The sequence below is a fragment of the Setaria viridis genome, chromosome 8, assembly GCF_005286985.2.
Source record: "Setaria viridis chromosome 8, Setaria_viridis_v4.0, whole genome shotgun sequence".
Classification (NCBI taxonomy): domain Eukaryota; kingdom Viridiplantae; phylum Streptophyta; class Magnoliopsida; order Poales; family Poaceae; genus Setaria; species Setaria viridis.
The window spans coordinates 23,507,785-23,535,146 of record NC_048270.2 but is presented as its reverse complement, the minus strand read 5'-3'; the positions used below and the strand labels follow the sequence as shown (position 1 = coordinate 23,535,146).

The window sequence follows — 27,362 nt, the reverse complement described above, 5'->3', positions numbered from 1 at the left end:
TTCCATGTAAGTTTTTCTTTGAATGGACCTTTGTGTGTCCTTATGAATTGTTTCCATGCGCTGCAGATTAGAATAATGAATGATATAGTGTAACAGGGATAAAATTTAGGAAACAAACTTTTACATAGAGATAAAGGTCCAGAATTATTACAAGCCTAGCATGTCTTGTATGTCTTGGTACTCCACCAGATCTTTCCTCAACGAATCGAAGACAGTGACGTGGCTTCTTTCAGGCTCAATTATAATAAGGATCCAGTGGAAGCTGCGTACATAAAATGTTCATGTATATTAGAGCTAACTAACATTAATCAGGTAAGGAAAAAGACAACGAAAGTAGACAGTATACACACACTTACTTGAAGTTGTATGGAAGTAGTATGAAATCCTTGAATGTTTGTTTGTCTAGGAAATTTTATACTTCCACCAAGGTTTTTTCTGTCGATAATTGTATCTGTTTTTGGTTAACTACGGATGGATCCATGAAGCCAATATGTAGGTACACCTCTCGTCGGCACGTCTGAATTAGCATCCTACATAAAATGGAAGACGAAGTTAGTACAGTGATGCACGCAAAAAAAAATGATATGAGCCAAAATTTACATGTAGAGATAAATGGACACTTACAGAACCCAAGCCCTGATCAGAGAGACGTCCAGGGCATCATTATAGTACACTTCGTATATATCCTTGATGTCTAGCCACAGAACTTTCTCGCCTTCGCCGTAAAAATCTATCGGTTTTACCTTAAGGCCGAACATCTCCCTCGAGTCGGCGGCCGCCATCATGTACCATTGATGGAATTCGTACATCTTTGTTGATAGCTTCCGTACCAACGAAGGTCTTACTAGAGGTTGGCCTAGCTCATAAGTCCATCTCGGCTCAGGGGGCGGTGCAGTTGGCGTCTCAACTTGCCCTAAACATTCATCAAGTCCCAGACCTGTTTCTTCCATGAATTTCAATACTTCTGCTTGCTGATCTAAGGGCATTGCTGCTACCCTTTGAGTGTCTTTTTTTGATAAATGCTTGAGGTCGGGGACAGCACCACTGGAAGATGACTTTCCTTTCCTTTTGTCCTTTTCATCAGCCTTTACTAAAGCCCGTTCATAGTTTGATAAGAGTGGTATCCTTTTCTTGGCTCCTTCTTCCATCCTGATAAAAAGTTTTAAATCTCTTCGATTTACTGGCGGTGGCTCCATCTCCCTTGCTTTTTTTCTTCGGCTTGTTTCTTGAACCACTCACTGGCGTCTCGTTGGATTTCTGCCCTTTGTTCCACATGAGTCATTGCCTCCCAGCGTTCCTTACGAGTCACTTCAGGCTCCTTTGTTTTCTTCTTTCTCTGTCTTTGCTTGGGAGGCGGTGCTCGTGACTTCTTTAGTGGTGCTGCAGGTTCCTTCATCGGAGCTGCTCTTGGTCCTAGTGACGGTGATCGGGGAGGGGTGTTGTTATTGTCATCGTCGCTCCCACCATCAGGATGTGGTGGAGATGGAGACCTTGATATAGCAGGAAGCGACGGTCCTGGAGCAGGTTGTGCAAGAGATGACGGTCTCGAGCTATGAGGAGAAGGTCGCTGCTGGGGATCTACGGGGAGCGGTCTTGAGCTCTGAGTAGATGGCTCCGTGTCAGGAATGATGATGTAGCATTTTCGCCATAGAATGATCCCATGAAGCGATTCTGCCAGTGTCCTTTCCCCGTCGCCTGTCGGGAGGTCGATCTCTAGGCCTTCATATTGGCTATCAACAATTTGCTCTACGCGGATGCTAGCGTAGCCAGGTGGAATCTCCATGCCATGACTACTCTGCCCCACCAGGGTTGCTAATGCACTCCCGTACGCTACTTGTACATATAGCAGAAGTAAACAAGTTATTAAACTCCGATCACGAGGCGTGGATCAATTGACAAGATTGCATAAATATTATGTATAAGTATACCTTAATAGTGAGGTTGCCGACCGGTGCATGCAGCTCACATGTGGTGCGTTGCGTGATGGCATCCACGGGAAACCGTTGCTCCTCCACAGGTAACCTGGGTGTCTGCGCATCGGGGACCCCTGTAGAAGCACAACTGCTCAAGAGGCATTGAGAAGGGCTGGCGTAGTTTGGATTCGGCAATGCTCTAGATTGGGCCAACTCCACAACTGCGTGGGCCACTCAACGATTGATTTCCTCCAACATTCTTTCTTCTTGTGCCTGCACTTTGGATTCTAGCATCTGCCACCAGCTCTCCTCGATCTGTTCCTTTCTTCGCTTGCGGCTTCTGTACGATGCGCTGTCGCCTCGGAAAGCAAACTTCCACGGAATGACCCCGATTCCTTGGCAACGTCCTGGGTGCTCGGGATTACCAAGGGCCAATGTGAGCTCATCATTCTCTCGGTCCACCTGCAACCTCCCAGCCTTAGAATCTTCAATGTTCTTCATAAGACGTTCGGCCTTCTCACGTATTGTGTCATTGAATATCAACGTCCCATCCTCTTGGCTCAGGGAGCCTCCATGAGCATAATACCAATTTTTTGATTATTCGGGCCATTCAATAGTTGCATGTACGATTCCCTGTTCGATCAGATCTTGTTCCATCTTCCTCCATTTAGGAATTGCTGTGCCATAACTACCTCGCCCTAGGTGATGATGATACCCCTTCTGACTAGCATTTGTAGTGTTGGTCAGGATCTTTTTCACACCGTCTTCACTCCTCTTATATTCAACAAATGCCTCTCAGTGGTCCCTCAACTTTGGCCACGCATTGAAGTCTGGAGTTCGGCCCTTCTTAATGTAGTTGGCATTCACATCTTCTTGATGTCTGGAATTGTATAGCCATCTTCTTTAGCGTCCACACTTTCACATCCTTTTCAATATATCCTTTGGGGAATGTGAAATGTCTCTTGACATCTTCCCATAGCATATTCTTTTTTGTCTCCGGGAGCGCGTACGGATTAGTGCTTCTGCCCTTCCATTCTCTGATGCTGATAGGCACATTGTCCCTTACGATTGCCCCGATCTGACTCACGCACTTCTTTGCTACTTTCTCGGGAGCAACCGGCCTGCCCTCTTCTGTCACTTCCGTGATGACAAGCCTCCCTTCCATCACCTCTGTACGACCTCGGGTCTTCTACCCTTGCGTTGATCCAGAGGGCTAACAGTTCAATATTCGTTAATTAGTACGTAGTAGTAACGATGGTGTCAAACAATACAAATTATATATACCTCGCCGAAATCTTCCGCCACAGCAAGGTGTTGCTGGGGCTCATGCTCTTCATTCCCATCGACGGACATGTTGAGGAACATGTCCGCCTGGGTGCCCTCTTCATCGGTGTACGATATTGGAAGGTTGTCGCCACTACCACGACCAGTGATTATCTGCTCCATGAGATACCTCGCGGTCTCGTCGTCTGCCATTTCAACTACTGGTTGAAACATACATGGAATCATACATGACAGTCATAGAAATTGCCTTAGTTATATGTACGTAAGGGTATATACATGAAATCATAAAATAACATGAATCCCACAAAGTCCGGAATGTTTATACAAATTTTCAACAAATTAGTAGTACTTTGTACGAATTTCTACCAAATTTCTACTAATTTATACATATTTATTGGAATTTCTAGCAAATTACTACTAATTCCTACTAATTTGAATGAATTTCTACAAAATTTCTAACTAATTACTACTAATTTCTACTAATTTGCTATTTTCTATTCATTTTTTTAACTAAAAAATAACAAAGGCCCTTGCTGACGCAAGCCGGTGGGCTTACGTCAGCAAGAGCCCTTCGTTCTCGACGCCAGTGCCGGCGAACCTCGCGCGGTCGATGGTGCCTAGGTTGGGCGACGAGATGGCCGGGGCGGCGGGACGGCGGAGGCGGGGACGGAGCGAGGTGGCCGCGACAACGACTAATTTCTAACCTAGGCGAAGCCCTTCGTAATGGCACCCGGAACTAACTAATTACTACTAATTTGATTTTCTAACTAATATACAAATATCTATTGATTTTCTAACTAATATGCTAATTTCTATTTATTTTTCTAGCTAAAAAAATAAAAAAGGCCCTTGCTGACGCAAGCCGGTGAGCTTGCGTCAGCAAGAGCCCTTCGTTCTCGGCGCTAGTGCCGGCGGACCTCGCGTGGTCAACGGTGGCCGAGGCGACGAGGTGGCCGCGGCGGCGGGACGGCGGCGGCCGGGGATGGAGCGAAGCAACGCCGGGCGGAGGCGGCCGGTGACGAGGGATGACGGAGAGGCAGCGCGCGTGACAGAGGTGGCGATGAGGAGGCCCCGCGACGGACGAGGGCGCGGCGGCGACAGAGGAGGTGGCATTGACGAAGGCGGCGACGAGGCCCTGCGATGGAGGTGGCCGGCGGCGACGAGGTCGAGGGGGCGCGATGGAGGAGGATCGAGGAGGGCCAAGGTGATGGAGGAGGAGGCGGTCCGGGCGCGGGCGAGGCGGTCGGGCGGCGGGACGACGATGGCAGGGGCAATGGGGGACGACGACGATGGCGGCCGACGAGGGAGGCGGATGGGCAGCGACGGAGCAGGTGAGAGGGCGCGGGATCTTGGTGAAAATTTGGCTAAGTGTAACTGGCCTGGGGGGTAGAAGAGGCTACAGTGCCTTTTATCCCCCCCTTTTATCCCGGTTCGTAATGGCACCCGGGACTAAAGGCCCTTTTGTCCCGGGCCCATCACCAACTGGGATAAAAGGCCCCCCTTTTATCCCGGTTGGTGATGGGACCCGGGACAAAAGGGTACGTCCCCCGGCGAGAATCGAAACCTACCCTTTTATCCCGGGTGCCAACACCAACCGGGACAAAATGACCCCCCCTTTTATCCCGGTTGCTAATCGTAACCGGGATAAAAGGGTACGTCCCCGGCGGGAATCGAAAACTACCCTTTTATCCCGGTTGCAGTTGTCAACCGGGATAAAAGGGGGGCCTTTTCTCCCGGTTTTAATTGGCACCTGGGATAAAAGGCCCTTTCCCACACTTTCACCTCCTGCGTGTTTTTTGGAAAAGGATTTTATTTATGTTTTCACTGCATTTCAGGATGCAAAAACAAAAAACTTCACATATTTTGTACATGCAAAAATATATTTCATTAGCGAGTATATTGACAATAAGTGTGATTTAGTCATTAATTCTATACCAGTTCGTTTAGCCTCTAATATAATTATTTTACTGCATCGTTGTGATCAAGAAATTATTCAATTAAATAATTTCAACGTGCAAAAAAATCTATGTATGTATGTGGTTAACATTGTTCATGTTTACCTAATAAATCTTCACCTAACAAATTTAAGAACACATGAAATCATACATAGGGTAAATTAAAAATTGTATCAAGTACTACACAAAGGTCATGTAAATTTAGCGCATTACAATACAACGTTGTAAAATTTCTTCTTCACGAAAGTTCCTTGATCATGATCGCGGCGTAAGTACGGAGCCTCTTCTTTGGATAGCAGGATTCTTGGATCAACTTCTACTATGACTGGAGGCATGCCATCAAACTGATCATAATCATCTGATTGGTCTGTTTTATCCTCGACTCCCACGATTTTTCTTTTACGTGGAAGAACTATGTGGCACTTTGGCTCCCATGTTTTTTCTAGTTTTCTCTTGGGTTTGCTACACATGTCCTTCACATAGAACACCTGATGCACATCATTGGCAAGTACGAATGGGTCATCACTGTATCTAGTCTTGCTCAGATCTACTATTGTCATTCCGTACTGATCTTTGGTTACGGCAGTTAGCTTCACCCAATTGTAGAAAAATAGAGGGATGTACAGCGGTCCGTATTCGAGTTCCCATATCTCCTGTATGAAACCATAATATGACTCCTTGCTATTATTTCTATCTATGGCATCTATGCGGACACCACTATTCTGGTTCGTGCTTTTCTGATCCTAGGCTCTCGAGTAAAATGTATAACCATTTATCTCATAGCCTTGGAATTTCACGATTGTGCTAGCAGGTCCCCTGGCTAACCAAGCGAGCTGTGGGTGAATCTCAGAGTTACCCATAAGTTGTTGGCGCAACCAGGAGGGAAAAGTTTCCATGTGATGACGTGTAAGCCAAGCATCGGATTTGGTCGGGTTTTTGGAAACTACCATCTGCCTGTGCTGCTCGATATACAGAGACACAAAGGATGGCTGTTGTACAATAGTGTAGTGTGCCTTGTCGAACAAATCAGTATCATTGCTCAAACTTGATTTCCTTCCAAGGGTGCCCATTCCCCGGAGCCTCCCCTCGTGGTGTGAAGTTGGAACCCCAATCGAGTCAATTGAATCAATGAAATCAACACAAAACTCGATCACCTCCTCTGTTTCATATCCCTTGGCGATGCTTCCTTCTGGACGGGCACAATTAAGAACATAGTTTTTTAGGACTGCCATGAACCTCTCAAAAGGCCACATATTGTGCAGGTATAAGGGTCCGAGAATACCAATCTCTCTTACTAGGTGAACCAGTAAGTGCGTTATAATATTGAAGAACGATGGTGGAAATAACAACTCAAAACTGACAAGACATTGCACTACATCGTTCTGTAGCTTGGAGGGATCGATTGCCCTCTGCGAAATCGCATTGAGAAACGCTCATAGCTTTACGAGCGGCAACCGGACATTTTCTGGTAGAACACCCCTCAGTGAAACCGGAAGCAACTGGGTCATCAACATGTGGCAGTCATGGGCCTTGAGATTTGTAAACTTTTTTTGTTTCATATTTATTATTCCCTTTATATTCAAGGAGTACCCAGATGGGACCTTCATCTATTCAAGCATTCAAACATGGCATCCTTCTCTTCCTTGCTGAGAGTGTAACTGGCAGGACGTAAGTAGTGCTATCCATTATCTCTCTTTTTCGGATGTAGGTCATCTCGTTGCCCCATGGCTTTCAGGTCCTATCGTGCTTCCAATGTATCTTTTGAGGTCCCATAAACACCCATGAAGCCTAGCACGTTCACGCAAAAATTCTTCGTCAGGTGCATCACGTCTATTGTGTTGCGAACCTCTAGGATTTCCCAATAAGGTAGCTCCCAAAATATTGACTTTTTCTTCCACATGGGTGCATGTCCGTTATCGTCATTCGGAACAGGTTGGCTACCATGGCCCTTTCCAAAGGCTACATTTACATCCTTTATCATCTCGAAGGCACGCTTTTCATTACAGTGTGCAGGTTTTTTACGATGGTCTGGCGCCCCTTTGAAATGCATCTTGCTCTTTCTCAGCTGGTGGTGAGCAGGGAGAAATCGACGATGACCCATATAGACGACCTTATTACAGTGCTTCAAATACATGCTGTCTGTGTCATCTAAACAGTGGGTGCAGGCCCGATATCCCTTATTTGTCTGTCCCGAAAGGTTACTCAGTGCAGGCCAATCATTGATGGTTACGAGCAACAATGCTCGTAGATTAAAGATCTCTTGTCTATCCTCATCCCACACACGTACACCTTCTTCATTCCAGAGCTGTAAAAGGTCATCAACCAACGATCTTAGGTACACGTCAATGTCGTTGCCGGGTTATTTTGGGCCTTGGATAAGCGCCGGCATCATACTGAACTTCCGCTTCATGCACAGCCAAGGAGGAAGGTTGAACATACATAGGGTCACAGGCCAAGTACTATGGCCACTACTCAACTCACCGAATGGATTGAATCCATCAGTACTTAAACCAAACCTTATGTTCCTTGCTTCACTTTCAAAGTCCAGGAATGCTCTATCAATTGATCTCCACTGGGCCCCATCTGCAGGGTGTCTCAGCATCTCATCTTCCATACGTTCTTCTTTGTGCCATCGCATCAACTTAGCATTCGCCTTGTTCCTGAACAAGCGCTTCAAGCATGGTATTATAGGGAAATACCACATCACCTTCACAGGAACTCTCTTCTTGGGAGACTGCCCCTCGACATCACCAGGATCATCTCGCGTGATCTTATACCACAGCGCTTCGTAGATGGGACAAGCATCCAATTTCTCGTATTCATCACCACGATAGAGGATACAGTTATTAGGGCATGCGTGTATCTTCTGAACATCCAATCCGAGAGGGCAAATAATCTATTTAGCTTCATATGTTGTGGACGGTAATTCATTATTCTTAGGAAGAATCTTCTTGACAATGTTCAACATCCCCTGAAATGCCTAATCGGACACACCATTTTTTGCCTTCCATTGCACAAATTCTAGTGTCGTACCTAATTTTTTATGGCCCTGCTGGCAATCTAGGTACAACAATTTTTGGTGATCATCTATCATACGCTGCAACTTTGCTGCTTCTTTCTCAGTTTCACAACCTCTGTGTGCATCTCATAGCACCTGACCAAGGTCATCAGTAGGGCCATTTTCTGCAAACTCATCTTCATCAGCCTCGCCCATTGTAATATCTGCAAAAGCTTGGCCTGCAACCCAGTCCGGAATACTGTCATCTTCCTCCTCCTCACCGTCTTCCATTACAACTCCTCGTTCACCATGCTTGGTCCAAACCAAATAGTTAGGTATGAAACCGTATCTAAACAAGTGGCTGTGAATAGTCCCCCAGGAATCCTTTGAATAGTCTTTCTTGTTATTGCATTGGAAGCATGGACAACATATGAACCCATTCTCTGGCTTGTTCGCTTTGGCCACTTCGAGAAAATAATGCAAGCCATCAATAAACACCTTGCTCCGCCTGTCTGCATTATACATCCATTGCTGGTCCATCTGCATCGTATTACGCATGAAAATGGATTACACTTGACAATGGATTACGCGTGAAAATTGATTACACTTGAAAATAGATTACACATGAAAATTGATTACACTTGAAAATGGATTACGCGTGACAATTGATTACACTTGAAAATGGATTCACGATTGAAAGCATGTCAAACGTTGTAGTGCAAATAATGCTGAAAGTTTAGATATAGATACAAATACACATATTTAAATTAAAGATCTAGACAACATGATACAATACAACAAGCCATCCACTGGTTATTATCTAGGAGGACTTTAAGCATCCTTGGGCGGTGAAGATGAAGGTTCCGCTGACCAAGCCTCATCCTGTGGTTTATTTGTGCCGCCTGAAACGGTAGTACTAAGTGGACATGAAACACCCGGGACTGAGGGTGGAGCATAACGACCACCAAAAGGAGGTTCCTTACCCGCGGCAACAGCTTCTTCATGACGTTTCTGCAAATAATGAAGCATTGCTTTTTCCAACGAGCTCATTTTCTTCGGCTTATACTGAGAGTCAACTATGATTTTCCCCTTGCCGGAAGAGGAACGACGATCGCCTCCACCATCGCCACTTCCTCCAGTAGCAGAAGCCATCTATGTACAAAAATTCTTACCTTAGCACTGCAGAAGTTGTTGAACTTGAAGACCGTAATCATCTCGCGAGCATGTCCTCAACTGGGCGGCACCGCACTTTGTCATGAAAGAGGTTCGATTTTACGGAAAAGGGGACATGGTCACGATGTTCGTATCCACTCTTTCTCGTAAAATCGAACCTCCTTCTTGACAGACGTTGCTGCTCGGCGGAGAACATCCTTGCAAAGATGAACAGGGTATGCAAGTTCAACAAGTATGGATTTGAAAAATCATATTGAATTTGATAAGATAAACCATCTAGACAAAGTAGCATCATTCTTAACCCACTACAAGAATACAAACTATATATGACACATCAATCTCCCTCACATTCTAGCTCAAAATACCTCTCCATTTTCTACTTCATCACATTCTAGCAAATAAACTTTCCATCTCCAAAGCATAAATCAAAGTGTAACAAGAGGATGAAGTAGCAAACATTCACAACACTTGTGTTGGCTGAGTGAAATTACCACGAAAATGAGGGAAAAAAATTCAAGCAGCACCTCCCTTGATTCGGCACCACCGGAGAGTGGTGAAGCTCAGCTCTCTGTCTATGTGGTGGACTGGCTCGGGCTGGAGGAGGAAGAAAGGCCTCTGTCTTGGTATATAATGGGGATGAGTTTTTATCCCGATTAAAAACTCCAACCGAGATAAAAAAGGAACACCTTTTGTCCCGGTTGAAAGTTTACTCCTGGTTAGAGGCTCCAACCAGGACAAAAGGGTGGCCCTTTTGTCCCGGTTGGAATTACCAACCGGGAGTAAACTATTTGTCCCTGTTGGTGTTACCAACCGGGACAAAAGGGCCACCCTTTTGTCCCGGTTGGAGCCTCCAACCGGGAGAAAAGGGTCACCCCACCGACGCCCACCGACGCCCCAGAACTAGCCGTTGCAACCGGGACTAAAGGGGAGCCTCTAATCCCGGTTGCAAATACGACCCGGGAGTAAATCTCCCCTCCATTTTTTCCTACCGTGGCGCACCTCCTTTTGTCTCAGGCCAACTTTAAACCGGGACAAAAGGAGACGCATCGAAAGTTAGTTTTCTACTAGTGTTTGGCTCACTAAACTTGGGGCGTGGGTGTCATTTAAGTCCCTATACTCTCAGAATGCAGATCCAGCCACCTAAACTTGACATTGGTTGTCATCTAGGTCTATATACTCTCTAAAAGTATTATCATCTCAATTAAATTGATGAAACTTGTTTTTACATAGATACAATTTAATGATACCCAAATAAAGTGAATTTCAGCTTAACATGTGTGGAGAATATTGATGTGCTAAATCTAGAAAGATTGATAATCTTTTACTTTAGAGGCAATATCTTAACTTGCTAGTGTGTATGACATGTGTGCTCTATTATTCTTGAAAGATTGTCCAAATTTGAATAACTCTTAGTTGCACTTACTAAACTAAAATCGGGGGTTTATAAAATAAGTTATTGGATGAATATTAGGAGAAGCTGAAGGGGAATAAAACAAGTCAAAAATGTGCTAATTAAAGTAATAGCTTGCTTGAAAGCATAAAATGTGATCTTATCATGTTCTATTAGTGGGATGACATTGCATTTCAAAGGTTTATGGACCTATATGATACCCAAAGCAAAGTTTAGGAAGTAAAATATGTATTATGAGAGTACAGGGACCTAGGTGACACCCGAGCCTAAGTTTAGGGAGCTAGATATACATTTTGAGAGTACGGGGACCTAAGTGATACAGCCTGGCAAGTTTAAGGACCGGCCATGCCCTTTACTCTCTATATAATTATAGGCCATGTCAATGCCTCGAGCAAAACCTTTAATGAGGTGATGAGTGAATCCCAAAGTTAGAGTTAACTATATGTTCCACTAGATGAGTGAACCTTTATTCATCGTGAGTGCAGTTCATCGGTTAAGTTGACCAGCAGAATTATTTTGTCCAAATTGCTCAACGTGCACAATATTAGTCATTGATAGTGGGCTCGCAGCTTTACAAACCACATAGGCTTGACCTAGTCCCTTACCAGAATCTTCACTAATTACAAATAGATTAGGATGCTACTGATTTATCTTAACAATCCTTAATTATTTCATCCTAAAACCATTTACCGAAGTCGGGGCAAGAAACATTAAGGTGCTTCTGAAGTCATCGAGATATCGGCATCAGTAAACTGAGATGCTTGGTTAAGTTGACAGGCAGATCAATTTGCCAAGTTGCTTCACGCGCACAGCATCAGTCGACAGTGCCCACACCGATAACGTTAAATTAAACTTAAGAATCACGATTAACAAGAGGCCTGATCTTGAGTTCAGTGCTTTAATTGGTGCCAAAAGAAGGACTAATCGAGTCAAGATGACTCGATTTGCAGCTACTAGGAGTACGTTCATGGAGAGGTCGAGGTCAAGTTGTTCTTGGTACGTAAACTCAGCATCTCCTCATGATGAAATCTAAGGCATTGTCGGGGCAAGGAAACTGGCCGGCAGGAAGCCGCAGAAGAAGAATGCACGTGACCAAGGGGCTATATTGAGGGCCGAATTATTACTAACTGGTCTAGAATTCAGATCATACAAGACAATTGAAAGTATCGGGCATGCACCAGCTGGTTTTGGGGGACATATTGGATAAATTCTGGAAGAAGGAAGACAATCGAATTCCAGTATCAAACACGCAGTAAAATCTACTGCAGTAAGAGTTGGCTTCTTTACCACACGAGTCGTATGCTATGTTTGGATTAGAGTAAGAGGCTGGTTCAAAAGGAAATTTTGTCAATGCACGCTCCATCAAAAAGTATCTTGAACAGGTACAGCCACAAGTGGAAGTCCTCTCCAAATTCCAATGGAGAGTCAGTCCATGTTGGCCATCATTTTCTTTTATATAAACAGGAAAGTGTGCATCTCCACTAAAAGATTAAAAATAAACTTATTAAAAGTTAACCAAAACAAAAGAATTAGAAAAGAAAGAACTAATATATTGGAGGTTTTTAGTTTTGTCAGGAGTCAAACTTCTCTAACCGAAACAATGAACATCCGGATCCCAAAGCACGTTTGGATATCTTCGATGCCTACCTCAAGTCCACCATCAGATCGAGAATAGGGTTTTTTATGGTCTGAGTCACCTACCACAAGTCCAGCTAGCCTTGTTCTGGCAGGAAGCAGGCAGAACCCGACGTGCGGGCATCTCCCGCAACACAAGCTGCATTGTTCGCCACCACCCGAGAAGCAAAAGATTTGAGAGTCAAGGCGGAAAATACAAGCATAGTGGTCTAATGACAAGGGCCGACGACAAGCTCGGGACGGAGTCGTATGCTGCGGAAGTCCCACGTACGGTTCCCTGAGAAAGGAGTAGTGCAATGCTTCAATCGTCTGTGCCATACGAAACTCACAGCTCCACCCTTGTGAAGTAGTAATTCCAAGTGGAGCAACTGATGAAATTCACTCCGAGTGAAGCCTTGATGCACAAACACAACATGTTCTGTGCACTAGAATGAGGGCCAAGTTATGTAGCAGCCATAGATCCTCTCTGTCGCTCATTGCCTTATATTGAAAGTGGGACCAAGGGATTTTGGGCAACTTACAAAACATTTTTCCCTCTGAATATTCAGTTTTGTTCTCATTCTGCTCTTATGCACCGAGTCTTCGCTGCTTCCGTAAGGAATCCCTTGACGGCCTAAAGCGTAGGCCACTTCGTCAATTGTACCAATACTAACATTCTCTTCTGGATAACATACATAACAGACTGCATCGCTTCGATGTCTCCCAAGTCCCAAGAAATCCTTAGATTCAGAACCCTCAAAGAAGAGTTTACCACCACCTGAATACCACCGCAGTTGTGGTTGCTTGATACAGGTCAAGCAACTCGCCTCGGCGCCATGATTCAACAAATGGTATTTATGCCTAACAATACTTTGATTTCTCATTCACCATCAGACGAAAAGCTAAGGTTCCAAGAAAAAGAGATAGCATGAACTGTCATCCCGTCGATATGAAACTCAGTCTGCCACTTCTCCTGATGAATGCCAACTTCTTTGTCGATTTCACTCAAGCAAACCAAATTCAGAGCCATGCATGATGCATGTTAATGTTGAACCGTGTAAGTGAACAAGTTTTCATAATGGCGGCAAAATTTAGGAGATAACAGTACTGAGTACTGACCACATACAGAGAGAAGAATTCCAACGGCCAACAAGACAAGAGAGTAGACATCTGAAATTGAATCCTGAAGAGCATTGCTCATGCCTAACAAGTGACATCCATCAGAGCTTTTCATGCTCCATTCTTGGAATTAATGAATTATTTCCGTATGATTGGCAGTTCGGCACATAAGGTGATCAGGACATAGCGCCCACTGCTTGCACTGATGTGTGCTTTTCTTCAGTTGGAGTTTTCTGTAGCAAAACAGACAACAATCCATTACTAGGAGTTTTCTTTGGCAAAACAGACAAACAATCCATTACTCTTCTCCAACTGGCCGTGCCCAACCACTGGCATCACTGAGTACAATATGTTTGTGGCCAAAATTGGAACCAAGCCAATCTGATGAGGCCAACCAGTTAGACTCGTTTGTCAAAGTGGTCTAACCGGTCTGAGTCCTTAGCCGGTCTTGCAATACGAACCGGCCTGACCGGTTGCAAAGATGTCTGGCCGGTTTACCCCTGATTCAAGTAGAATTGAGGAGTTATTGTAGATCACGACTTGTACAATGATTTCGTATTGAGGGCTGATCCAATCGATTGTAGACCTCCCTGTTGGCGAAACCACTTTCGGAATCCCCTTTGGAGGGAGAAGTCCTTTCGACATTAACCATAACAGCTTGTTTGCTCTGTGGAGAAATCTAAATGCAGGGAAGAAGAAGGGCCCTTAGGCATGCGAAGGCTCCTTCAAAGCAAAACAATGGCGGGCCAGCCTTCGGGGCTCCAGGGAGGATCGACGTTCGACTCGTCCTCACCGTGACTTGTAGTCGGAGGGAAAACAGATTGGCTCGGCGAAAGGTGCTTCCAGCTCCGAAGCCCTGTGTACGTCAAAAGACCACGCGGGGTGAGGAGGCCGTACGAGGTCCCAGTTGGAGGAGTCCGTACGAAGGTCGTATTTCCCGTTGTACCCTGGAATATTCTTGGAATCTAGCCGTCAGGTAACATTAAATTGTAATTGTACTTTGCATTTATTACTCTTTACTGTTTTTATAGTTCGCAGTTCGCATTTATTTTGGTCCATTAGAAGACGGTTAGGATAGATACTCACTCGACTGGCTTTGTCAAAGGGGGGGTCCTTATCCCTTCGGAGCGAGACTTTTTGACTGTTGTGACGGAGTCCACTTCGGGGCTGTCCTCCACCAACAGTTTTGGCGCGCACCTCATGGTAGGCTCACGACCACATGGCCCTAGCAAAGAAGAAGGCGTCGACGGGACCTGTAATCGAAGGGGCCATCGTTAGTCACCCAAACGCGGAGGGAATAGAAGAAGATGATGTTGAAATTGAGCACACTGCCGATGGTGATCTGGAAGTAGGCCTGGAGGGCCTAGGGGTTGTAGCAGAAGATATTGCGGCGCTAAGGCGAATTGAAGCCACAGTGGCCAACGCAGCAAGCAGAGCGCAGCAAGCCGCAGTAGCTAACCCGTCAACTTCGCAGGTGCGTACGAGGCAATAAAAGGGAAAAGGTGTAACAACATCTGGCACTGCCGAACCAGAAGAGTTGAGGCAGGCAGGGCAGAGATACAGAACGCTACAGAATCAAATCGATCACAAGAAGAAGCAACTGGCTGAAGCAATGCAATATGAGGTAGAGGAACCATCGCAGCCCTTGTCCGAGGCTTAGCTATGGCAGTCTCTACAAGAGATCCTAGCCAGATTGAATGAGATGCAGTAGCACAATTATCATCCCGAAGAGCAGAACCCACTCCCTCCTCCTCATGCATGAGTGCAGCCAAGGGCGCAGCATAGGTACATGATAGCACCTACCACTCTGTTAGCTCTTGAATTGGAAGAAACTCTGTGGCCTTCAAGGTTTAATGCAATACAAGGTTTTGTCACTAGCGCAACGGCACGAAATCATTGTAATAGGGGTCATTTCGTTGCAATAGGGGTCTATTGCAACGATTTCGTGTCGTGGCGCTAAAAATCATGTCGTCGTGTAAAATGGCGTTGCAATGTGCTATTACAACGACACAGGCAGCCGTCGCAATAAGGATGAGTTATTGCAACGACGTGTGTCATCGCAATAAGCGGATATTACAACGCCCATTGTCGTTGCAATAGTGGCTATTGCAATGGTAGGCGTCGTTGCTATAGTGGCTATTGCAACGACATTGCGTTGTTGCAAACAAGCGTCTACACAACGCAAGAATGTTGTTGCAATACGAGACTTATGCTGTTGCAATATGGTAACAGGTTATCTCAACAAAATACTAGTCGTGGCTATATGGATCAACCATATACCAACAAAATATGGGTCGTTGCTATATGCTCAACGGATATCGCAACGACAAGAAATCGTCGTAATATGCTTACAAGGTATCGCAACGAGGTACGTGTCGTCATTATATGCTTCAACCATATTGCAACGAAATATGTCGTGGTTATATGTGTACAGGGTATTGTAACACAATACAAATCGTGGTTATACGCTTAACGGATATCGCAACAGAAAATATTTCATCATCATATGCTTAATATTTAATGCAACAGAGGATCCAAAACAGAAATTAATGCCACATATATATACCATTAATTAAATCAATACATCATTCACGCACACCATTCATGATAAAATAGAATATTCGACATATGAAAGTAACTCTTGTCCATTCATCCACATAGCTAGTTCATAGTTTAACATACCTAGACTGTGTGAACTCCTGCATAACAGCAGCAGTTTCTCTGACAAGCTGTGTAACAGGTATGGTTTCCTGTAATGGTTGACTTAACAATTACAAAGCACAAATTGTTATTTTCACTTCAATATAGCAGGATACTTATGGGTTTGCATACTAGTCCTACACATCTACTCTTTCTAGCAAATCATTGTCCCCTGTAATCTTGCAGTAAGCTCTCAGCAAAATAATCCACCACAGTCCTGCCAACAAATAAATGGGGCTAAAATAGCAGAATGAAGATGCATGATTACAATAATTTGAAAGCAACATAATTACATGGCAAAATAGAAATCTTATCTCTACATTAGGGAAATACTTTTCAGGAATGACTTGCTTTCCAAAACACAATGAAATATTTCATAAGGCTCACCTGCAAAATAGAATTCTTAATATTTGTACAGAATTTCACCAGCAAAGAATGTCTCATACTGTATGCCAATTCTCGCTCCATCCAAGCAATAGATAACCTATTAAAGAGAACAAAATTAAGTTTCAATATGCTAAAAATAACTGACAACTCAAGGAAAATTAAATCTAGCATACCTAGTCTTTAAAATCTAGCATACCTAGTCTTTACCCATGATGACTCTCATAATAGAAAACAATAATAGCATGATGGTGCTGCATAACATGTGTTTTACGCTAATTCATAAGGGCACCATAGCCATGTACAAGCTGGGATAATGCATAAGGCAGCTAAAAGTCCACAACACTGGTTTGACAGATAGATTGGTTGTGGAGGTAACCAGTATAGATGTTTTGTATCCAGATTTGATTTATAGTACAGGCAGGTAAGAACGACAGTGATTATTACTCAACTAATGTGCTAGGCAAGAGAGAGGATGAGTTATAGTAGGTATTCAGAAGACAACTAGATAGACAGGTGTGAAGATTGTTCGAGTGGCGCTAGCTCAGAAGCTCAGAGAGAAGATCCCATCAGTCGCAGGCATCCGTGTAGTACCATTCCTTCAGAAAAAAATACTGGTCCGGGCACAGCATGACCGGGATGACGTGCCAAGCGAGGTGGCCGAGGTTGAGCACCTTCCACTGGATCTTCCCCGTGCAGCGGTGGAAGGCAAAAATTACAGTACATCCTCAGAATAACTCCACTATTTAATAAAAAATCTTGCTAACACTCCTCAAACTGTTTAGAAGGCTTAAACCGTTTTCCTGATCAGAAAACTCCATATAACATATTCATACGAGAATAGAAGGCTGCTTTATCTTATATAAATTCAAGGACACTCTTCGAACAAATCACTAGTAGAGAATTGGCCTTTAGTCCCGGTTGGTAGGGTGCAAATCTCCCGAAAATCCATCCGGGATAAACCAACTGGGACAAAAGGGGATCTTTTATCCCGGGTCACAGCGCGATTCAAACCCACAACCTCCAGCCTCGTGCGTAGCTTCCTTGCCATCCCACCTACACACCGCATCTGACTATATAGGGGATGCTATCCTTTTGTATTAACTCGTGGGGACCCTTTTATCCCGGTTGGAAACACCAACCGGGATAAAAGACCCCCTTTTATCCCGGTTGGTATTACAAACTGGGATAAAAGGGTTCGAGGGATTTAGTCCTCTTTCAGTCACCTCGTTGGGAACCCTTTTATCCCGGTTTGAAACACCAACCGGGATAAATGACCCCCTTTTATCCCGGTTGGTATTACAAACCGGGATAAAAGGCCTCTCAGGGTCTTTTTTCCCACTAGCCTTTGCAACCGGGATAAAAGGTCCCGGTTGGTGAGCCCCCCACCAGTGACCAAGCTTTAGTCCCAGTTGGTAAACCTTTTGTCCCGGGTCAACTTTAAACCGGGACAAAAGGGGGCGCATCGAAAGCCAATTCTCTACTAGTGAATTCTTTATTGCCTATTTCTTCAAACAGTAAGATCATTACGTTAAACAGTCCTTTTGCTAAAATTTTCAATTGAATCCTCATCTCCGATCAATTCAAGTGCCACTTCAGAAATCCAGCAAAAGCAATGAAAAAGGTAGGCATAGCCAGTAAGGAAGCTCTAAAACTATGTTGAGGAGCAACTGACCTCCATAGCTCTATTAAGATCTTTGGTGGCATCATTCCTCTTTAAGGACCTACACAAACATTGGAAAAGCATGTAAAAACGAGGTCCGACCTAGAATGAACTAGGTGGTTTTTCTTTAAGAAAATAGGCACCCAAAATTGAGTTGAAAGAACTTGAAATGGGGTGGTTGGGGTGCACAAGCACACCTCCCACCCTGATCTTGATTGGAAAAGCATGTGTCGAGATTTAATATTGATGGGTGAAAATGAGCAAAGAAAAAAGTTCCTGCATACCTTTTTTGCAAGCTCCTTTTTCTTCATTTCAGGTGGCTCTCCATTTAAAACAAAACTAACGTAAAAGCTCAGCAGAATCAGCAAAAGTAAGCTAACTGCGAAGAATTGACAAGGACCGCAAGAATGGGCTATTTGGAAAAAGAAATTATTGCCAGTTGCAACTTACAGTCCTTTAATCAGTGGGCCTCACCAACTCGATATAGAAACAATGATTTAAAATTTTTGGAAACTTTATGGCCCATATGAGATTTTCATATTTACATATGTGTTGTCAGTTGTCACTTGACCTACAGATTCAACGACATTTACTTGCCAAATGCTATTTTGGACAGAAAAAACAGACATGATGCACATCACTAACGGTAGCCTGTTTGAACAGAACCACCAAGTAGACATTTGAATATCACTTTCATAAGGATGCTTTTGTGCAAACATATTTAAATGGAAAGATATGCACCAAACGAACAGTCACAAATACCTTATACAATCGATAATACTGCTGTGCTTGCTTCCGGCTTTTCCTCACTAGAAAGCGGAAATCTGGACCCATCCCGCTGAAAAATAATACAAGGTAAGCACATGGGAATGTAACAAAAAATAGTGAGAGTTCACGATCATGGGTGAATGGTCAGTAATACACATATCGTTAGTTTCAACATGTAATTCTCTTCATGTAATCATAGTGCCATTCTAGTTTTCTTACATCATCCCATTAGTGAGAAAAATGTCAAGCAGATGTGACAGCTAAGAAGCTAATAACATTGAAACCTAGATCAGCCATGTCGACATATTATGATATGTGACCTCATACATTATTAAGTTCAAATATGTGAGGTAAATGTATAGAGTACGACTTTCATCAGCATCCATAAAAGTAAGATTTGAAAGCAAAGCAACCAAGAGGTCCAAATAGCATAGGGAAGTACCTGTAAACAACTCCAATATTTGGAGTCAACGCTTGAATCTTTTGCACCTACAGGTTTGCATTTGGCATTTTATTAGTGCTTGTGCCAGAAGCATTATGCTGTTTGACTGAGATTTAATCAAGAGAAAAGGTAGTGAAATGATTAGGGCCTGCAAGAATAATATCCAAAAACCATAAAGGGCCGTTGAGGTCGGCGCCGTTGGCCTCGAGCTCCATGGCCAGCCCGCCATCCAGCACGAGACGCTCGCTGCCGGCCTCCACCCACTGCCGCACCGCCTCCTCCACGCCACCGTCAGCCGTCCCCACCATTTCTCACCTCGCCCTGGCCGCTGTTTCTACTCCTGGTGGAGCCCTCGTAGATCCGGCCAGGTAGATGCCGGATCTGACAGCGGCGGCGTCGGGCCTGCGGTGGCGGGGGGCGGAGGGAGGGGAGGGGGCGCCGGCCGGAGATGGAGGGAGGGGAGGCGGCCGCTGGAGGTGGCGAGCGAGGAGAGGGGCTGCGGCTTGAGGTAGCGAGCGAGAAGGGGGCTACGGCTGGAGGAGGTAGTGAGCGAGGAGGGGGCTGCGGAGAGGAGGAGGGGGGTTGCGGCTGGAGGTGGAGGTGGAGGTGGGTGCGTGAGGAGGAGGGGGCTGCGGTTGAGGTGGAGGCCAGCACGGAGTGGCTGCGCGAGGTGCCTGGCGCCCGCGGGAGCGAGCAGGGGCCGGTAGCGGCAAGCCGGAGGAGGGAGAGAGGGGGCTTGGGGCCGGCGGCCATGGGGGGCTGGAGGCTGTGGAGTTAAGGTTGCGAGTTGGTTTTATACTATGGAGCTACGATCAGAGCCATTGGATCGGGAATGAACGGCCAGAGATAATTAGGCTATTTGGGCTGAAACGGGCCTCGTTTCCTTCATATTTTTCTTTTTCTTTTTCATTTTATTGCACTATTGTGAAGTAACACATAAAAATAATTATCTTATATACACCAATATATATTTTAAATATAATAGACTATATATAGGTTGTCTTGTAGAAGTTTTGACAAATTTCTAACTCATTTACTATTTTCAATGGTTTCAAGGAATTTCTGCAACTTTATTAGAAGTAATTACAATTTGAACTTCATGTATCTCAAATAATATCCAAAAGATACATCAAAAATATATTTTTAAGTGTCTCTGTTCTATTATAGCTCATATCTTGAAAATAGATGAAAATTTTAAATATTTGTTAGGGATAATTCAAACTTCTACTTGCAATCTTATTATAAAATAATGGTAATAATACCTAAAACTTCTCCGAAAATTCTACAAGTTGACATGACAACATATTTTGGGTGTATAAGCTTGTAATAAAAGTTTTACAAGATTTTATTAAACTTATACTATACATTGCTCCAAATGGATACATCTCTCACATAGTTTTTACTAACTCAAGTCAAACTTAGAGATTTAAGCAGCACTTTACATATTCGAACTCATATGCACCTCAAACTTGGACACAACCTTACCTTTACCTCGTTGTTGACATTTGTGGATTTACATTGCCACTTGTTGTGCAAAAAAATTATTTTTCTATTTTTTAACTAACCAATTAATACACCTTCGTGAAGTAACTTGCAAAATAATTATTTTATATACCCCTAAATTACATTTTTACATGTAATATACAGCATCTAAGTTGTCATGTAGAAACTACAGCATCTAAGTTGTCATGTAGGAGTTTCAAGAAGTTTTTTAACAGATTTAGTATTTTCTATCATTTAAATAAATTTCTATGTGCTTATTGAAAGTAATTCTAAGTTGAATATGTGTACCCCCAATAAGATTAAAAAATTCAAAAAAATTACATTTAGACTTGTATGTTCAATTCTAGCCCATGCCTTGGAGATAGATGAAAAATTCAATTTTATTTTAGGAACAATTCAAACTTCTATCTCCAAATTACCACATAATAATTACAATAGTATCTAAATTTGGTCAGAAAATTTGTAAAATTTACATGACAACATATTTTGGGTCTACAAGCTTGACATAAAAGTTTCATAAGATTTCACAAAAATTGGAGTGTACACTGTTCACAAATAGATACATCTCTCACATAGTTTCTATTAACTCTAGTCCAACTTTGAGAAATGATTTTAACAAGGTAGTAGTATACATTGTTCACAAATTGATAGATATCTCACATAGTTATGTGATAATATGAAAGATCTGTCTAATTGTGAACAATATATACTACCACTTTATCGGATGGAGTAATCACAAATATAAAAGTTGTAGATATCATTGATTTCTACAACTTTCTTGGTTACAACTTTTTCATGTGAAATCATTTACTATCTCAAAATATTATTTGAAGTTGTCATATTTTGAAATTCAAATTTTGAATTGTTCAAACAAAGTCGGATAGAGAGATTGTAGATCTTGTTGGTTTCTACAACTTTATTTTTGATGGTTTTTTCATTTGAAATCATTTACTTTCTCATAATATACATTTTGAGAATTTGATTGTATTTATTCTTAAGTTCAGTCTCTATCTCTACTATATAAAAACCAAAACGGACACAAAAATGCGGTCTGTCAAACAACCGCATCGTGATGGCCCTTGCTCCGCGCGACGTTGGCCCTCCATTTCACGTCTTCCGCGTGCGGAAGCGTTGGATCCATCGCCCCCTCCCATCCGCACGGGAAAATTGCTCGCAATCACTCCCTCCCGTCCGCTCGCTCCATTCCACCGTCCGCTCCCCCTCCGTGCGCCGCCACCACTCCCGCTCCATCCCGTCCGCTCCCCCTCCCTGCGTCCCCGCCGCGCCACCACCGCTTCCCTCCCTGCGTCACCACCGCACCGCCTCCCGACGACCCCTCTCTGCATCGCCGCCGCCTCTACTCCTCCCTCCGTCCGCGCCTCGCCTCCTCCCCATGGCCACGCCTCCCCCATCTGCCACCATGCCTCACCAACTCCGGGCACCCATCCCCTCCCCCACCACATCTCCCCATCGGATCCACCCCGCTGCGTCCCCTCCCCCCACCGCCTCTGCCGTCATCATCGTAGCCGCGCGCGGGCAGGGAGCAGCGTCGGATTTGGAAGCCGGATGCCCGCGAAGGGGGCAGTCTTGGCAAGGGGTGCCTCGGGGATCGTGGCTTCAGCGATAGCTACTGCCTCTCCTTCCTCACTCCGCTCCATCGGCAGCAGCTAGCACCCGAGATCTAAAGGCAGCCAATCTCGACGCCGTCCAGGGTTTTGCCGCCGTCCAAGGAACTCCGACTGTGCCGCCGTCCAAGGAATCGAAGGATCCATCGCAACATCGACGCCGTCGCCGTCAAGGGTTGGGGGTGCCTCTGCTCGCACCACGCCGCCATGGGTGCACGACACGACTCGCAGTCCAAGCCGCGGCAAGGAGCTCGCGCGGATCTAACGACCGGCCCCTCCTATCGTGAAGATCTACTGTGCCTCTGGTGGTGGCTTGTGCTTCGCGGTGCCACACCAAGGAAGAGAGGAGGCTTTACCACGAAGCACGCCATGATCTCGCCGGTAACCACTAGACCCGCCCTTACCGCCCGCACGGTCCGCATTTGTGAATGGTAGTACTATCAGACCTTATCCTAGTAATTACTTTATACATACGTCGCTGTGGTGATTTTGGAAAATACTACACTCATGTGACCGAATCTATAGAGTAGTGTCATATAGCATGTTAGTTTACATATTTTGATATACGCCAATTTGAAGTACAAAAAATAGTACTTAGATATTTATCTCAATTATACAGATGCAATGGGTTTGTTTCTTTATCTGTTTATGCCTAGATTCAGATTTAGTTTTGGAACTATTACTTTCAACAGCTCGAGTGCATATTATCTGGTTCTAATTCAAGGGTAATCGTGTTTGTAGGTGACTAAAAATGCCTTTTGTGCTTTGATTGCTTTGCCTTCATGGATATTATCTGCCAACCACAAAAGACATTAACGATAAGAAGTGTGGAGGAAATTATCCATCTGCGCACAGTGACAACAACTGCATGGATAGAAACATGAAACGTTCAATACTTTTTTCTTCCTTTTGTTTGTGAACTGTTCCTTCTGCCCATAGTCCAGTGCTAAAATTCATATTTATTAAATCCAAAGGATCATTGCAAACATGTAAGCAGTAGGCTTTAATTACATATCAATACTCATCTTGAGAATTATCTGGAAGTAAAAAAGTCAAAGCTTGATGCTTCTGTTTGAAGAGCTCAATGTATGATGTGTTAGGGGATGGGCCAAATGACCTTGGCATGCTGATTATTAGCTCTGTTTTGATTATTTTTTTGCCAAAGAGGCACTCCAGCAGTGCAATGCAACCAAGTTCAACCGGAAGGAAAATCTTCAGTGCATTCAAGTTCTTATTAAGATTGGAATCAATACTTAGTAGCAAATAGTTTCTTCCTATATAGAAAGAATTGAATATGTCTGTGTTATTTGCAAAGTCCGAATGGGGCCCAAATTCTGGTTGTATTCTTTTCTTCATTTCTTTTAAGAAAGGAAGCATAAAATTCTTCCTGTTTTATTTTCCTATTCTAACTTAATTATTCCAAATTCTTTCATCCTTTCAGGCTGTCAAATATTTCCTTGACCCAAGATCGATCGAGAAGCTGAACTTCGTGTACCTGAAGGATGAGGAGAGCGTGAAGGTCCTGTACAAGTGCATTGATCCCGAGGTACTTCCTGTAGAGTTTGGGGGAAGGAAGAATGTGGTGTACAACCATGAGGACTACTCCAAGCTGATGCTGGAAGATGACATCAAAACCTCAAGCTTCTGGGCAGATGACGCAAAACCTGTTAACCATGTTACCAGAGGGACCTTGGTTGCTGATATTACACCTCAGTCGTCCCTAATTGCTGCTAAAGCCAGTTGAGGAGTATCCGCCTACCGTGATGGGAGCTATTCGTATAGCTTTAATGCAGTAATCAAGCAGTTGTTCATGCTTCGTTTCCCTGCAACTTGGTTAGTTTTATTCTTGTATAAACCTGCAGAATGCCTTTTTTCTATGTGGATATTTTATTTATCTTCTTAGCTATTAGACATGATAGGTGTAACGAACCAAGCTGGAGATGGTTTCTCATGGGTTTTCTTGAAGATTCAGATTTTTCAATCTGCACCGGTTCAATTTAACAAAAGAATGAGGTATTCCTTAAACTTGTTCCCCTCATAAGAGGCATTTCAGGCAACCTATTGCAAGTTGTGACCAGGTGTGATGCTGGAGAGCCAACACAATGGATCAAGTTGTAATGTATGATGTTTCCCTCGGCATGCAAAGGGTGTTTAGTTCCACTGTTTCCTCCATATAAGCAAAAGAATATTTGTGGAATATGGCTTTCGATTATATGAAGTGTCAAGGAACTCCCAAGCATTGTTAATGGAGGATTGAGGCATCTCTTCAGAATATTTTATCGTGTTGTACCTTTTTAGATTATGTAACTAAGTACTTGATTAAATATCTTTTTAATGTCCGTTCATATTTTCACACTACTGATATCTCATTAACTTCTCCAAAGTATTGTAATATAATAGTTTTGCTGCCCGTAGTAACGCACGGGCATGATCCTAGTAATTATAACACCTGTTGTATTTATTTAACGGGTCTAAAAGTATAGATTTGGACCATCTTTTTTTTTTTGTCCGTGCTGCCTTTATGGCCCATCTCTTCCTGACAATTGAATCCTCGATCTGACGGATCAGATCGCATCCACATGAAACAAAAGTCGAACGGATCCCCTTGAAACCCTAGCTCCTATTCGTTCACTGCCGCGGCAGCCGCACCACCGCCCGCCCGCGCATTCCAGTCTTATCCTTACAGCAACACCTCTTGCCTTCCTTCCATAGGCCCCGCACCTCCCGCCGCCACCCAATTCCGAAGCAGATCAAAGCAGCACGACACGAATCTAGAGGCGCGGCGGCCGGGGCTGCACGGATCTAGAGGCGCAACGGCCGGGGCTATGCGGCCATGATGACGGCTGCGCCCTCGCCTCCTCTCACGAAGTAAACTTTGCAACTCCAAATTACACAAAGAAAATATCTTCATCTTCTTCAGGTATATTGACTGGAGAAACAACTCCATCACCAATGTAGGCGTCATCAAAATCATCTTCATCTTCTGGTATTTCCGCATGATCCGGTTCAGGCATAGGCACCACCTTTTAAAGTACAGATGCATCACTAGATAACCCTTGCACATCTTGCCTAATCCAGTTTGTCAAAGCCTCCTAATGGTCCTCAACATTCATTTGTTCCACTCCTATGATAACCAAGTCCACATTTGTATCACCAACACTGTCCTCTACTTCCGGCATGACAAACAGAGTCCTAGGTTTCTTTTTGAGGACACTGCACCATTTAGTACCTTTCTTCCTACCTTTCACATAACACACTTGCTCCGCTTGTGTTGCTAGGATGTATGGATCATCTGAGTAGCGAAACTGAGTGGTATCAATATCGATAATCCCAAATTTATCTTCACTGTACCCTCTGGATTTGCTCTTATTTGGTGCAGGAACATCACACAAGTCACACTCGAACAATGTGACTTCATGCTGTTTAGCAAAATAAAGGGTGATGATTTTTTTAATCACTCCATACCATTCCATGCCATCATTACCCTTGACGACAACACCACTATTCTATGTTGATAGATTTTTCTCTACATCTGATCTCCCGAAGAAATACCCATTGATGGAACACCTGCTCCTCACAGTAACTATTTGTTCTGGACCACGAGACAGAGAGTAAATCATTTCATCTGCTTTTTCCTCTGCATGTAGGTTCCTGATCTACACTTAGAAAATTTTGGAAGATATGTTACGAACGTATATATTCAAGTGTGATGAATAAAATTGAACAGAAATATATATGACTCACTTTACGCTCGAACCAATATAAAAATTGAGCCTTGTGCCTGCTATCAACATTATGCTTGTCGGTTTTCCTCAGTTCGTCCATGTGCAAACTGATGAAGAATAAACTTATGTCAGTTAGATATTGAACACAATATAACCTCCTGAATAACCTGCATAAAATATATGTTCCTCCATCGGTATTATTACTATCAACTAGTATTATAAAAACTGAATGAATATATATATATATACTAACAATTGAATAACTCAAGTTTTTCAGCATGCACATTAATTAATTAATTAATTGCGATAGGTCTGGATCGATTTTATACCTTGCATTGAAAGGATGGAATTGGACAATGCACGTGTCATCCCGCGTGTCGAGAGATTGTAGAGAACTAACAAGGGGACCCTTCAATTCCTTGGCACTCGGCAACTCGCGAGATAGCTAGGGATCGGAAGACGACGTACAGCAGGCGGCGATCGCGTGACGAAGGGGAGAAGTTGTGCGAAGGAGGGGAGGCGACGAGAACGTGGAGGACTAACAAAGGGACTCTTCCTTTGTGCTCGGCAACTCACACGCTAGGGAAGACGATGGCAGGCGGCAGTCACGTGGCAGCATCACGCGAGGAGAAGCGGAGGAGACGAGTCATGCGAAGGAGGGGAGGCGACGCTAGGACGATATAGACCAGGATTAGGCCTCTCAGCTCGTGAAAGAAAGGCCTGCTATATGTGTGGGCCAAAATAAAGGCCCACCAACATAATCAAGCTGGCGGCACCCACAAACTCATCTATTACAACCATGCATTCCCCTATATTGCAATGACTATATATTATTGCTATAGCACCTCCTGTATAGCAACAGTTTCAGTATTTGTTGCTATAACCAAGATTTCTTTTGCATCAATACCATTTTCGTTGCTATATTTAATACTAGTTGCAACGATTCATATTAGCGTTGCAATACCTAAGACTCATTTGCAACATTGTATATTTTCGTTGCAATAACCAAGATTTCTTTTGCAACCACACTATTTTTAATAACCAAGATATCTTTTGCAACAACACCGAGTTCGTTGCTATATCTA

The 27,362-nt window shown here is 43.8% G+C and overlaps 1 protein-coding gene across 1 annotated transcript; it reads left to right on the top strand.

The window, feature by feature from the left end:
* The first annotated feature begins 19,872 nt into the window (after window positions 1-19,872).
* On the top strand, window positions 19,873-24,296 carry LOC140220251 (uncharacterized). The gene is made up of 2 exons (XM_072290268.1): window positions 19,873-19,932; window positions 23,994-24,296. Exons 1-2 carry the CDS (start codon window positions 19,873-19,875, stop codon window positions 24,294-24,296), a joined length of 363 nt encoding a protein of 120 aa, XP_072146369.1.
* Window positions 24,297-27,362: the final 3,066 nt, after the last annotated feature.

Coding starts and splice junctions, on each gene's coding strand:
- LOC140220251 (XM_072290268.1), top strand. CDS start 19,873: ATGGAGGGAGGGGAGGCGGCCGCTGGAGGTGGCGAGCGAGGAGAGGGG. Junction 19,933..23,993: donor GAGAGGGGCTGCGGCTTGAG/GTAGCGAGCGAG, acceptor TCATCCTTTCAG/GCTGTCAAATATTTCCTTGA.